This window comes from Aptenodytes patagonicus, chromosome 7 (assembly GCF_965638725.1).
Source record: "Aptenodytes patagonicus chromosome 7, bAptPat1.pri.cur, whole genome shotgun sequence".
Taxonomy (NCBI): domain Eukaryota; kingdom Metazoa; phylum Chordata; class Aves; order Sphenisciformes; family Spheniscidae; genus Aptenodytes; species Aptenodytes patagonicus.
The window spans coordinates 62,174,691-62,190,284 of NC_134955.1; the positions used below are offsets into that span (position 1 = coordinate 62,174,691).

General features: G+C 42.0%; 1 protein-coding gene across 1 annotated transcript in view; it reads left to right on the forward strand.

Annotated features, from left to right (window-relative positions):
* The window catches only part of TDRD9 (tudor domain containing 9), a 94,172-nt gene extending 89,786 nt beyond the window's left edge, over positions 1-4,386 (forward strand). Inside the window, exons 35-36 of the mRNA XM_076345526.1 lie at positions 2,170-2,242; positions 3,555-4,386. Of these exons, the coding sequence (XP_076201641.1) occupies positions 2,170-2,242; positions 3,555-3,650 (169 nt within the window). The 3' untranslated portion in view covers positions 3,651-4,386. The remainder of the gene's footprint in view (positions 1-2,169; positions 2,243-3,554) is intronic.
* Positions 4,387-15,594: the final 11,208 nt, after the last annotated feature.

Below are 15,594 nucleotides of genomic sequence, written 5' to 3' on the forward strand. Positions count from 1 at the left end.
TCATCAGTAGACTTCTCTTATCCTTACCTGGCTCTGTACTGAACAGATTTCAAAAAGAGCTCTGGCTCAGCCATGAATTAAGAGTTTTGTTATGGTCTCTAGTATTGGCCTCATCTCTAGGAAATGTGACCTTTTTTGTGAATAGAGCTTTTCTAAAGTAACTGTGTGCCAAAGTGAGGCAGTTCCTCATGCTGATAAAGATCAGAAGCTTTTAAGCCTAGCTGCCCTTACCCTAGGTTATCAAAATTATTATCGGAGCAGCTGTTTATGCTGAGTTTTCAGGTGTTTCTTGTTTTTTTAATGTATCTGCTCAGTTGATTTTTTTTTTCCCCAGCTGTGAAAAAGATCTATTACATTGCCTTTAGTTGAAAGCAAGTACCCATACTTCTTATTTCCAAAACTTGAAAGAAAATTCAGTGTGGTGCATTTTATAATAAATTAACAAGTGTGTGGGGAGTCAGCCTTACCTTTTGAGGCACTGGAAATGAAATCAAAAGAGCATAAACAATTGCCAGAAGATGTGGAGATACCTATTATATGTTAGCTGACCAGCTATGTTGGATATGACAAGGGAGCGAAGTGATTATTTTTGTTTTGAGTGCTATACTGTGCATGCCGCCAGTGGGTCAGCTGCTCTTTTGAGACACGGCAGCTTTGAGCCAGCTGTTGCAGTGGGTTGTGTGTACATCCAGAAAGTGGTGGTACAGCTTCACAAAGGCTGTACCTCAGAGGGTGCACACTGCTTGTGCTTTCAACTTAAGGAACACCAGTGCAGGCTGACGGCAAGCTGTCTGCATTTCACGTCTGCAAAACTTCTGGTAAAATACGAGCTGTCAAGCATACTGCTGATGCAATATTTCATTTCCTGTTTGTGTCCAAGTACCTCAGGCCAGCTGGTGTCTGCGTTGCCTTTGGACACTGCCATGTAGTACCATGTTTAGCCTTCAAAGCTGAATGAAGATGTCTAGCGTGATTCATGTGATAATGAGTGTAGGGAGAAGTCAAGGAAAGTGGATAGGCAGAAAGAAGCAAAGCCACAAAACCTCTCTGAAGGTGACTGCGACAGTAACAGGAGCTCATACTTGGACATCAACACTTATATGCTAAATTCAAGGCACAAAAATGTCACTGCTATTTCTTTAGACATGTGGATACTTGCTACTGTTTCAGCACCTTTTTTGGGTTGATTGTTCAGACATCTCCAGCCAGTTGGGAGGGGAAGGAGCAGCCTGCGCAGCTCCTTGGCACAGGTCCTCAGCGTTGACGTCTTCTCAGGCTCAGTCAGTGCTGACTGCCTGACTCAGTCACTCTCATCAGCCTTCTGGGCTTTTTTTTCTTTAGGATTTTATATATTTCTGTGGTAGCGTTTTCTCTTGGAATCTTTGTGCTTTTACTGATTCTGTTCCAACGATCCTACAGCTAATTTTTCTAAATTTTTTTATTTGTTTATTTACCTTTTCAAAGGAAGAGACAATCTGGTTATTGTCATGATATCTTCTTTTCCTTTGTGTAAAATCTTCATTTTGAATTTTTTTTTCTGATGTACTTTTGTTTTACGTCTTGGAAAAAAACTTTTATTAGTAAGAGTAAATATGTAAAAATTTAGCCTGAACAGTCTTTCATAAGTTTTTTCCATTTTTCGAAAGCTAATTGTATTTACAACATGTCACCACCACTTAAGACTAAAATGAGTGTTTGAAAAACACATCTAGACAGCATTAATGTCTACTACTGTTGTACTTTGCACAGCTTGAGGAAATAACTGGAGCAGACAGACAATCTATAGTAATTGAGTTGTCATGCAAAACAAAATACCCTAAAAATAGCTGTATTATACATTCTAGTGAATAAGCGCGCATAAAACTTATGGAATAAATGACAGTTGCAAATTCTACTACTTTGTAAATTAAAAAAACATTATTTTCTTTAAAAGCAAATACATTCTGATGCACTTAATGTCCCTGTGAAAATTTGTATTTTGACTTCTTAAACTAGAGAGGCAAACTGCAGAGAAGCGAACAAATCAGACTAGATTAACAAGGAAATTAAGATTCCCTTCAGCACAGACCCCTTGTAAATGCCTAGTTGTATCTAATATAAAAATGCTTTTGTATTTATAATTAATCAAATACAGGTGTATTTCTTAAGGCTATTTTTATGTAATTTCAGCTTAATCTGCAAATCAAAACCTCGAGATATAATTGTTCCTACGTGGTATGAGAAGCCATATGCATGGAATCAGGTAAGGGTATAAAGATAATTTTTTTTAATTTCTTTTTTTTTTTTTTCCTTAAAAAGAGTAGTTAGAGTTACCCCAGTACAGTTAGTTAAGAGTGGTCAAAGGGAGAATTTCCTTTGGAATGATGTCTTTTTTGAGCCTGGGGAGGGGAAAAAGTATTAAATTTAAAGATACCGAAAGCACTGTAAAGTCAAATTTAAGGCGTAAGAACTGTTGCATATACATCAGCTTCTATTGATAATCCTATTTTTGTAGAGTATTTAGTTTGTTGGGTGTTTTGTTTTTTAATTTTGTATATACAAATATTTAGCCTTTTCAAACAGAGCACTTCGTGATTTTTAAGTTGAGAGACATTGTAAAGGCAACTTTACATTTGTTGGAAGTTAAAATTTTGTATTCTTCTTTCTATGAAGCAGCTGTGGCCTAAAAGAAAAAGATTGATACATTTTTCTTGTGCATTTTAGTTTTGTTTTGGGTTGCTGTGCTTTCAGGAGGCTTTTCACTTTTAAGCACACAGAATTGTAGCTCGCTTTAGAATGAATGTGCTGGGATCAGATAGAGGGCAGTTTTCTCGATATCTGGGAGGGTTTTGTAAAGCTGAAAAGTCTAGCTTCCTACTCTGTCAGAAATCTTTCTTTCTGTAAGGGCCTCTGCAGGCAACTAGATTTCCTGATGAACGAGGGCATTTTCTTAATTAAAAGGGGGTGAGGAATTAGTGAGTGCAGGAGTAAGATTTCTACACACACCCTCCCTGTGCCTCTCCCACCCTGAGGCTCATAAATGAGGGGTTTAGGTGTCTTTTCTTGAAAAAATTGACAACAGTGAATGAGGACCAAGGGCACATATTTCTAGTAGGCATTCACTGAGGGGTTAGAGTGTGTCCTGATATACTGCCTTAAGCTAAAGTGTTTCTATATTCATATTTCAAATTCAGTTATCCTGATAGATAATCTCCTATTCAGTTATATTGATGTTTAGCTTTTTATAAGAAGTTAACGTATAGGCCTTGGATTAGGACTTTCCCCACTGCATCTGACGTCTGAAGAATCTCAGGACATCTTTCTTATATCATCACATAAAATACTACCTGTAATGCTTTGGAACTTGATTGTGGAATAGTAGTCTGACTCAGGCAAACTATGAGATACAGCATTTTATAGTACTGGCTCTTATGTTGAAATGTGTGGCATGGAACTGAAATGTCTGTATGATTTGAAACTGTCAAAACTCTTCAAAACCCTTTTCCTTAACTATGTTATATAGGAAAACATTATTAAGAATGCCTTCTGACTTTCATCTTGCTTCTTTTGATTAGGTGGATTCTCAGCATATCATTGACCAGTCTGAAAAGCAGCATGAAAGAGGAAATGGTCTTTATCAGCTACATAGGCTTGTTGTGTTGAATGTTTAAGTATTTCTAGAAGTCTTTCAGAGGAAGAGGTATTACAACTAGTCTAAAAATTACTTTTGTCTTCTATATAACCCTTGGATGTTTATTTTGCAAGACTGTTCCGTAAGATTAGTGTAAGTGTACTAAAATACAGTTTGGAATATGTTAATGTTTTTTTTAAAAGCTACGGTTTGCTGACCTAGAGCAGAGGAGTTTTATTCATAAACCAAACTGACTTAAAGCAGGATGCAATTTTCATTTTAATAATACTTCTGAGCAGGTTTATCACAAGGTACATGAAGACAAAGCAAATCTAAGTTTAGTTGTTCACTTTCTGTCTAAAAGCTCGTAAGCCATGGGGCATGATTTCTTGTCTTGAACTGCAAGTTGCATTTTCCTGTTTTCTTTGTCATTAGTTTTTCAAAAAGCCGTACAGCAAAGGTGTTTGGGGTTTTTCTTAACCAAAAAATAGAGGTCAAAGGAAACTGGTGATCTAGATTATGTTCTGATCCAAAATATAACTTCATACACTGGATACGATTTTTTCATTAATTTTTCATACAGCAAAATGTAATACATGATTTCTTTTCCTGTATGGCAAAAGAATGCTTTTGAATTACTGATTTATGGTACCTTTGTTTCATCCTTTCCTCTTATTTTTGCCTGTGAGATCTTAAGTCCTAAAAATGAGGTCAGTGGTTTCAGAATAAAATGCAGAAGTGAAATAAAATGTATTTGTCTCTTCTGTTGTGTGGTCATGCTTAATAAAAGCTAAATTTAGTTATTAATGGTATGTGACTGCATTCATGAAATACATGAATACAAAACCAGTATATGGAAAAGTATTAATCTTTTCACTGTTCACTCAGTGATTTGAAGATCATGTAATATCTAGTTGTCCTCTGAAGAACAGACAGAATCAATGGTAACCATAAAGTGGCAGATTTGGGGAAAATAAGGGGATGCTTAAACTAAGGAATTATTTTAAGCTGTACTTAAACAGAGGGGCAACTGTATAATAGGCAATTTCGGTGGCTTATTATAAGCAATACTTCCTTAGACCCATTTTACTAATCCTTGTGAATTATAAAACATCATACTTTATATAGTGAGATAGGTTTAATAGAAAAATTCATCTCAAGTGGCTTAGACAACAGTATTTCTCAGCTGAGTGTTGTATGCAAATTAAGTGTTGTAGTTAAACACCTTTGGGGGCAAATGAAACAGGCAGAATGTTAAATCTTTGCTTTGCCTATTAGTGATGGGAATTTCTGTAGGAAAAGGTAACTTGGTAATACCAAAAGGCATGATATAAATAATGTAACGTACCGTGATTGCTCATAAGCAACACTGAAATTGAGAGCTGAGAGGAATAGAATATATTTTCCGAATTCTTTTTTTTAATTCTGTGGCTTGTGTGTCCTGGTCTGTTGATGTGCCTGTGGTGCCACCTGCTGGGGGTTACTGATGTGCTGTTTGTTCCCCTTTGAACGACTACTGCGTGTTGTAATGCTTTCAGTAAAGAAGAGGTACTCTGTAATGGCTCATGTCCTAATAAAACTGAAAGGTTTCTATTCTTGTCCTTACGATGAGAGGAGTAGATAATGCTAACTCCCCCACAGTCCAATAACCCATAACCTGCCACTGGTCAATTGAGAAATGAGAACTGTGTATTAACTCTTACGAGCTCCCAATTTTGTCCTGGGTACATAAGAAGCCTGCAGATGTGATATGTGATAGATTATCCTTGAAGGAAACATCTTACAAGTTAGTCCTGCTGGGAAATGTTATTTATTGCCAGATGAAAATGTAGTACTAATATTTCAAAAGCAGCAGTTGTATTTTACTGTTTGATTTAGGTTTCAACAGCATTGCAGAGTCACTTAAACAGGTTTAAGGCAAACAGCTTCAGGATTTCTCTTCAAGGTTAATAGTATGTAGCACTGGAGAAAGAAGTGTTGTAAAATAGTAGTGTCTTTGTATGGCTATAGACCTGATGCCAGTCAACCTTGTGCATTTCAGGGGTTACTTCCATAAGAAAAAGGCCATGGCTGCTTGTCAAGATTCCTTTTCTCTCCAGGTGCTCACCAATATCTAGCAGAATGAGATTTCACTTACCACAATTTATTAGTGATCATCCACATTTATGTATTTCTTCCATCACTGAGTCCAAGATAGAAATATTTGAATCTATAAATGGTCAGTTAACCCTCTCGAATGCCTCCAATAGTAATGGTAAAGTGACAAATTGTATTGATAGGTGCTTCTCAAGTCTGAAAACTTGCAGCCACTACTATTCATAATTTCCCCCACAGCTACAATGAAACCAGGTAGCAGGTTTAAATCAAAAAGGACTTTTTTGCCATTGCATGTAATGAATTTTGGAATTTACTGCCACAGGCTGTGCTAGAAACCAAATATATAAACAAGTACAAAAAGGAATCGGAACTCCAGGGAAGGCAGATCCTTCAATAGCTGTTAAAATTGAGGAACTCAAATTCCCTACCCCACTGAATTCTAGAACCTGAGAAAATATACTGAAAGAATGCCTATTTTTACCCTTTCCCAAGTGTTTCCTTTTGGCAGATACAAGGGTGGAGAATATTATTTACATACGCTTGTAAAGATGCTGTAACAGGTCAGACTAATAATTCCATCTGTGACTGAACCATTCTGGAATCAGCAATAGCAGAATTACATACTGTGGATGATCACTAATATAATGAGATGTCATTTAACGAAGTCTACACCAGAGAGAGTTGTTCAGGATATGTAGTCTGTCTTTCTTGTCTTACTCTCTTCTTGTACTGCCTCATAACTCTGCTTATATAGGATTCTGCAGTTGAAAGCAGGCGCAGGCACAGCTGGTGTTTTCTGCCCTCAGGTCTTCTGTAGGAAGTGTAGGACTTCCAGGATGCAGGCGTACCACGCAAATACAGGTACTCCTGGCCAAAAGGATTCCAACTAGAACATAAGGTGTATGCGCCTCAGTAGCTGGATGTGATTATGGACAAATACATCCTAAAAAACCCTCTAGTTGCTACATAATCAATGACTTCTCATTTATTCTGTAAATTAGTACCTGAAAAGAACTTCAATTAATTATGAATAATTTGAGCTGATAATAGATTTAGGAAATAGCCCAGATATTCTTTTGCTTTACACTGAAATCTTGCGTTTTTCCTAGATTACTACTTATACTGGTTACATCTGGATTATAACAAAGAAATGAGGTTCACGGAAGACTTTTGCCTGCCAGGCTATTCATTTAGTCTTCAGATCATTAAATAATAATAAAGGATAGTGTTAAAAAATGATAGAGCTTGTGAAATGCAATACCTTTCGGAACTACAGTTCAAGAGATGCATTATAGGAATCCTTTGACTCTTGAGGAAATTTGAGAAGCCTAAAGTGGAATGATAAATTTGCTGTATCTGAGAGAGTTTATCAATTTCTCTTTGCAAGGGTGTCACAACAGACAGTGATACGGAATTTTTTGGGCTGGAACAATTTTAGCCTTAGTTTTGAAGTCTGTCATTCTTGCCCCAAGAGACAATGATAACATTACAATCCCTCAATGACAAGAAAATATGTTCATAATCTCTTCAGTTCTTTAAGCTACTATGAACACAGTGTTGGGTCAGCCCAAGCCAGCTGATTGCATTCAGCATCACTACCCCATCAAGTATATGCAGAAGATGGAGCCTGGCTCTTTTCAGTGATGCCCAATGCAAGGGCGAGAGGCAATGGGCACAAACTGAAACACGGGAGGTGCCGTCTGAACATCAGGAAACACTTTTTCACCGTGGGGGTGACCGAGCACTGGCACAGGTTGCCCAGGGAGGTTGTAGAGTCTCCATCCCTGGAGATAACTCAGAGATGCCCAGGAGGAACAAGGGAAATGTCACCTGGGCTCCCATCGCTGCCCCCAGAGGCGGGGAGAGCCGCCGTGCCCGCCCTCCAGAGCGGGCCGCGAGGAGGCAGCGGCTGGAGCTCGAGGGCCGCGGGCGGCCGTGAGGCGCAGCCGCGGGGCGGCGGGGCCCCTCGCCGCGGGGGGAGGTGAGGGAGAGGGGTCGGGCCGGGCTGGGCCGGGGCGAGACCTGGCACCGCCGCCAGCGTGCGGCACCACCCCTTGTACTTTGCGCCGCTGCGGCCGTGGGGCAGCGCCAGCCACCGGGGGGAAACGTCAAGGTTCTTCATGCTTGAAGAGGAAGCAAAGAGCAGCGGCGCGTTTTAGGCCCGGAGAGGAGAAGGGGGTAAACAGGGCTCGGGGTCACCCCCGGCGAGGAGAGCTGTGTCGTCCCCTCTTTTCTCCAGAAAGCTTTTGGGGAAGAAGGTGGGAAATTCCTCTGCTCTACTTTTGAGTCTGAGGTGACTCATTCGTAGAATTTCAGCTTCCTAATCTGGACCCTTGGTTTTCATCCAAGTTTTCTTGCAAGAGAGGAAAGAGCTTCCACCTCCAGGCTGTGCATCGAGCCCTGGGCCAAATGGGGACAGTCTGGTACAACACTGCCTGCTAACAGCTGTAATACACAAAACAAGGGTTGTGCTGGAAAGGTCTCCTTGGGCAAAGATGTGGACTAAGTAACAGTCAGCAGCCTGCAAAACCACAACCTGTCCAGACTGATCTCTTAGTTAAACTGAGCATCCATATGCAGTCCTCTCATGTAGACTGTATGGTAGTATTAGCCGACAAACTCCTTTATTTGAGCTGTTCTGTCCCTTTGAGGACATTCACCCTCAAGGACTGGTATGATTTCCTGGAAACCTGTGACCACAAAATGATTCTTGGTACAACCAGATGCAACATGCAGTTGCAAAAGACAACTTCTGTTTCTCAATGGTCTTGCCAAAAGTGCTCAGGGAAAAACAAGTTAATGGTCAACACGGATGCCCAGTTGTGCATATGACAATGTTATCTCTATCCATGTAGCTGGGACCTCTGAAAAAGAAATGAGAATAAAGAGGAGGGGGAAGCTTACTACTTCAACCTCAGAAGCTCTGAATGTGTCTGTTTTATCCTGATGATCATCGCGTTGGCCGTATCTGCAAAAAGCTGGTTATCGCCAGGAGCTGAATACCACGATCCTGAAATGGACTTTTTCCATGCAGTAGGGATACTTTAGAGTCTTTGCTGATGCAGAGAAGAACATAGAGGAAACAGGTTTAGGAAACACTGACGAGGTATACACATCTACCTCACTTCAGTGCTCCATGAGAAACAGCAGCAGTATTACTGCCCATAGCCCTGGTGATGGTAATGCCGTAGTAGAATTGCTAGTGTCATCAAAATAGATGGAGTAATGCTCAAATTTATATGGCTGTGGAAAAGAGTCATGCCTTCTGGTCTTACAATACCAGCAGTTCCTCCAGTCCTTAGTACGTACAAAGCCGAACTGGTGAGAAAAGAGCTGTTATTTGTAATAAATATCGTAACAGAGAGAGTGGTGAATTACCAGTTTAGGGCGCAGAAGACTCGTCTCCATCTTTTTCTAGATTGTAGACTTAACTGAGCTCCAGTTTATATTTCACCTGTTTGTTACCAACGATGGACTAGGCGTTTCTCAAATTTTCCTCCATCTTCCTCTAACAGTCTTCCTAAGCTTTCAGACATACAAGGCCTTCTTCAACTCCAATGCTTCAAAATAGAAGCATTAAGCTTTAAAACTAAATACAAATTTAGGGTTTATTGTCTAGGTAAAAATAGTTGATACATCTGGGTTAGAGGGCAATTTTGCAGGTAAAGGAAGTGGGGAGGTGTGATGAAAAAGGTGATGTTATAGGTATTTTACAGAACAAGTTAGAGACGTGTACCTTACAGGCTCTGGAATTCCAAGAGGTTAATTGTGGGAAGGGGAGCAGATTAAGCTCTGGCATAAAACAAAATTATCTGTAGTAAGCCCTGTATTGGTGTCTAGCTCAGATACTGGTTTTACTTCCAAGAGTCAGGTTTGGAAGGTATATGGTAGTTTCTTTTGAGGATCAGGTGTGAGATCAAGTATAAGGAGGCTGAAGTTGGTTTCAAGGAAATCTGGTAAGTCTTGAGGTCTGTTGTCATGAGATTTGTTATTACAAGCCAACTATAAAGCAAAACTAGCAAAGTAACTGGCGAAAAACCAATGAGCCAGTTACTGAGGACAGTAACTGCTGAGAAGGACCGTCTGCATGAGCTGAGAACGAGCTGCCGGGCAAGTACCTTGAGGCAAAACATGTAGTGTAAGTGCCTGAGTTACTTAGTAAGCCAAAGGAAGAACATGCTTCCTGTATGAAAGTGGTGGGGATTTTTGGTTCCAAGTCATATGAACTTAATTTGTACCCTGTGCTGCAACTTTTATACAAAATTTAACTCAATTTCAAGGTAAAAATATGTATTATAGGATGGTCCAAGCAATTTCTTCTGCTTCCAATTTCTATGACCTACTATTCCAACAGAAATAAATTTCAGAGAGAGATCAGTCTGGACAGGTTGTGGTTTTGCAGGCTGCTGACAGCCCACATCTTTGCCCAAGGAGACCCTTCCAGCACAACCCTTGTTTTGTGTATTACAGCTGTTAGCAGGCAGTATTGTACCAGACTGTCCCCATTTGGCCCAGGGCTCGATGCACAGCCTGGAGGTGGAAGCTCTTTCCTCTCTTGCAAGAAAACTTGGATGAAAACCAAGGGTCCAGATTAGGAAGCTGAAATTCTACGAATGAGTCACCTCAGACTCAAAAGTAAGCAGAGGAATTTCCCACCTTCTTCCCCAAAAGCTTTCTGGAGAAAAGAGGGGACGACACAGCTCTCCTCGCCGGGGGTGACCCCGAGCCCTGTTTACCCCCTTCTCCTCTCCGGGCCTAAAACGCGCCGCTGCTCTTTGCTTCCTCTTCAAGCATGAAGAACCTTGACGTTTCCCCCCGGTGGCTGGCGCTGCCCCACGGCCGCAGCGGCGCAAAGTACAAGGGGTGGTGCCGCACGCTGGCGGCGGTGCCAGGTCTCGCCCCGGCCCGACCCCTCTCCCTCACCTCCCCCCGCGGCGAGGGGCCCCGCCGCCCCACGGCTGCGCCTCACGGCTGCCCGCGGCCCTCGAGCTCCAGCCGCCGCCTCCTCGCGGCCCGCTCCGGAGGGCGGGCACGGCGGCTCTCCCCGCCTCTGGGGGCAGCGATGGGAGCCCAGGTGACATTTTCCTTGTTCCTCCTGGGCATCTCTGAGTTATCTCCAGGGATGGAGACTCTACAACCTCCCTGGGCAACCTGTGCCAGTGCTCGGTCACCCCCACGGTGAAAAAGTGTTTCCTGATGTTCAGACGGCACCTCCCGTGTTTCAGTTTGTGCCCATTGCCTCTCGCCCTTGCATTGGCTCAAGAGCGAGCCAAGAGCTCATCCCCGTGCCAAGAAACGGCTGCCACAATCTGCCCATCATGGGGATGTGAAGTCTCCAAGGGGGCGACTCCCCTTCCTTGAACGGGGGACCTCCGGGAGGGTCCTGTCCCTGTCCCACAGGATGGAAGAGCTCCCTCAGCGGAGGGAGCGACCACCGCACCCTCTGCTTCCCCAAGGGATTTAAGTCATAGCATCTCCCAGACTAGACATTTCTGGAGCTCGAGTGAAAGCTAAGATACAGGAGCATCGGACGGAGATGAGAGAAACACCTACCCATGCGGCTGCACTCGGTGCCTAAGAAAACAGCAATCTATGTTTCTACAGGTTCACCGGACAAGCTCAGAGGCTGCCTCTTCCCTCAACGCTCCTTTGGAGGATTAATACATACCTTTCTCCTTCCTCAGATATAGCCTCTTTGCCTCAGGTTTCTTTCATTTATTAGCCTCTTTGGAGTTTCGTCTGCTTTTCTCCAGCTTCTTTTACAGAAAGGAAACTCCAAATCAAACTATACGTTGACGGTGGGGTTTTTTCTTTGTTTTTCTGTTCAGTTCCATCCCTTTCTACAGGCTAAGGTAGACAAAAAGCCCCCTGTTACTATGCCCCTTGAAAACGTGCTAATTAGTTTCAAAAACCAATGTCAGTCCTGTCACAGTCTAGGCCAACACTCGTATCCCGGTGTAAACTGTGATTCTATCATTTATCCTAATTCACATGGCCTTGTTCTGACATTTGTATGTAGACTGGCACCTCAACTTAATCTGTTTTAAGGAGCGTGGCAGATGTACGCAATCCTCATCGTGGCATGCTGTTTCTGTCTGAAATATACACAGGGGAACGGAGCCCTAAGAATAGGCTGTCTTGTCTAAAACTTAAATAGTTCAGCAGTTTCAAGGGCCAACCCAGGTATCTCCAGAGCTACAGCTCTAAATTTATCCAGAGAGGCTCCCCTTTCCCCATCTGCATTTAAGCAAAGGCTAGCTACTTCTTACTCAAAAAAATAAAGTTGGGGGGGGCGGGGGGAGGCCCTCAAAATCTCACTATTGATTGCACACAACAGTGTTTTTCTTTCCCAAGATTATATAAACTCACGACAAACCTCAGTTTTAGAGAAAAGTCTCACCTTCGGTTAGCAAGCTGCAGCATTTCTGTAGTTTCTCCAAGGCAATTCTTTTCACTCGGACCATCATCTGTGCGAGTGTTTCAACAGTCCTTTGTCTCGCTCAGTTCTCATTCTGGGCACATCAGAGTTACGCCAAAGCAAGGTGGTTAGCGTAAATAAACCTGAGACATCTGACCACGGGTTAAAGCAAGGCAGAGCCTGTTGTGACTGCACTTGTTGTGCTCGATAAAGTCACCCTAGGATAAAATCTCCATCCCTTCGTTATTCAGATTCCACCTCCTGCCTTCTTCTTCCTGTTAACTGTCAACTCTCTACGTCCGCACTGTAAAAAAAGCTCACGCAAAATCCACGAGCAAGCTTCAGAAATGGGTAGCTCAGATGCCTACAACAGCACGACTGCGCTAGAGAAGATCAGCGTTTCTAAAGCAAACATATGCACTCACCTGGGCCTCTGAAAATCACGTACAGTTAAAAATGGACAGCGCTGTTTTCTTTGGAAACAAATCACTTTAAATTGACATCCACAATCATCTTAATTGCTACACTCACCCTCGCCGCAGAATGCAGACTGCCGTTTTGCAAGCATCCACAGTCTCGGCAGGAGATCTGTAGGGTTCGTTCAAACTACCCACATCCCTACAAACACACTTTTTGGGGAAGGAAATGTGAAAATCCTAACCTGCCTGCTTTGTGATCGGTGCTGAATCTCCACAAGGAAGGCCGAACACATTTGAAATTGCTCAATTTCGCAACTACACGTATGTGAAAGGCTAGCGTTACTCCTGCCCTTGATTCCCTATGGCAAACCTGAGTGACTAAAATGTCCAGGTTTGTTACTTATTTTGAGTAATTGCACCCTTTTCTCTGTCGCTGTGTAAAAGCATTTGCCGTAACAATATGATTACACTGAAATAACTGTAGAGCAAGCGCTCTCAAGCACTATAAAGAATGAATTTAGGAACCAGAGATAACATTTCTCTAATCTTTTGGCAACCTCTGTGTACTTGGAATAAAACAGCTGGTATAGTTAATAGAAAGAGGATTTTAGGTCAGCGGCGCTTTGAAAAGAAGTAAAAATGGAAGCTGGAGCTAGGAAGAAGTCTGGGCACTCCAGGCACCATCTGACGAGCCACAGCCCCTCCATCCCGAGATGCACAGCAGATTCTTTTCTGTTCCCCAGCTCCCCTATCAACCTCTACCAAAATGCTTTACGGGTGGCCCTTAGATACAGAAACCCCTAAGCAGAACCCTGAAGCTTAGCTATGTGGTCGGTCTCTGACCAATCCTCGCCTTCCCCTGCCGTTCACCTTTTTCCACCACCAGCTCAGGAGGAAAGTTAAACATTCTTGCTGTTTTCTTCATTTTTCATCGTTTTCCCTGCCTTCAACGCTCTTCTGCGTTCAAGAATTACCCTCCGCCTTCATCTGCCCACTGCACAATCAAAACCATTCCACCTCCCAAAAGCCCCTCCCAGGTGTACGAGATTCCCTCCCATCTCGCTATGCATGCATGAATCATCTCGCTTAAAGTAAAAGCAGCCTACCACCAGCATGCAGAGGAAAAGAGAAAACGCCTTCTTCCGGCTTGCTTCTGTCGCCAATTACCCTTTTCAATGTTACAGACGGCTACACGATGAATTCTTTAAAGCAGGCCTAAGATCATTCAGCATTTATGAAGAGTCCATCACCTTCATAAATATTAGTTAAATAAATCAGAATTTTAAGACTGGAAAAGGTCATTATGATAGCATAGCGTGAACCGTATACCACAAATCAGGGAACGTACTGACAGTCAGTCTTAAACACACATCACGGACATGGGACCAGCGTTCCCTCGTTCGTTATGGACAGGCTCACACAAATTCACATGCAATAAATCCAGAAGCACATCCTGAGACCTTTTGGTCCTCTAAGCTACCCCAGTCCTTGACCGGCATTTAACTACTGGAGGCATTAGCACTTCTCATTTTTAAAATCCAATTTCCCTCATTATAGGCACTCATTTATCAGATGAAAATGTGTTAAAAAAATGGAAAACAACTTCACCATTTTGTTTGCCAGAAACGTTTTCAAAAACTGATTATTTTATAAAACAAAGTTTTGAAATTCTAACCAACTCCAGTAATCCTAGTCAAAGTGAAATTCAGCTCTGTTGAAATGATGACATGGTGTCTTCTCCACTTCTAAGTCAGAGCTTTAAATTTTTTGAATTGGGTCTCTTTGATCAGAGATGTGAAAGAAAATACTACATGACATATACAGCTTACTATCGGCAGTTTTATGGTTCCTTTTGGTTTAGATCCGATTGTCTACCAGAAAGTCTTAAGTTCTTTCTGAAGGAGTCCCACAGAACCTAAAATGATCTTTCTGTGGAGTTCGAAACTAGTGATTCTTTTCATGTGATTTTCATGCTTGTTTCGACTCTGAGTAGCACTGCAAAGGGAAAAAATACAACAATTAAAAATGCTTTAGGTCTGTGTTAGAAATAAATGAATGAAGTGGAATGTGTTTCTTTGTGACTATGATACATAATAAGAATTAGCTGCACACTTTTCATTCTTTTGAAAAAAATGGTTTCCTGCAGCAGAACCAAAACGTTTGTTTATTTAGAAAGTTTTGCAGTGGATGTGTTGATACACACAGTTAAACAGCAGCAGCTGGAGTTACTACGTAGTTTGTTTCTGCCTTCAGACATCATTGCTGTTTCAGTAGCCTACAGTTTATACAAAACTGGGGCTGAAAACTGCTAGCTGGGCAGTTTCTTTTCTGCACTGACACAAGTGAGTGAATATTGAAAAATGACAGATTTTGTGTCTTGATAAATGTCTATCAAGGTGAGGGGAAACAGCTTTATTCTGTTATTCTGTATTAGGGAGGAGGAAAAAAAGTATTTCTGCCTTCCAAAAAAAAAAAAAAAAAGTAACTGGGATTACCTTTCTTCCCCCTTCTTTTCTTTTCTTCCTTTTTCCCCAGTCAGGTTCCTCCCAGGATTTGGGATTCAGGCCACAGTTCTGTGGGCATCTCGCTCGGCGCTGGAGTTGATTTAAGACCTTCCCACTCAGCCTTTTGCTTCCATCGCTATTCTTGCCACTTTTGATTGTCCAATATAACAATTAGTGGGCCTTTTCACTAAGCTGGATCAGAAAACTAGCTGAGGTTGAAAAGACTCTGCCCTTCAACCTGTTTTCCCCAGGATTATTTTTTAACCCTCACTGATTTTGATTACCGTTCAGTGTTCAGCCATCTGGACAGCTGCACATGAAGTGATGTGGGATGTGAATGAAGAGACTGGGGTAAAGTGGGAGATCCAAAACCTGCTTAATCAGGCACTGCTCCCAAGGGAACCATGACTTAAGGGACAAAACGTGAATAACTAGGAAGAGAGAGCTGAGGGGAAAGTTCAGCTGTAAAATGAAGAAAAAGAGGGAGAGGGGGAGAACCAACAGTGACTAAGACTACCAGGTACTTGTATCAGCTAAACCAGTCCA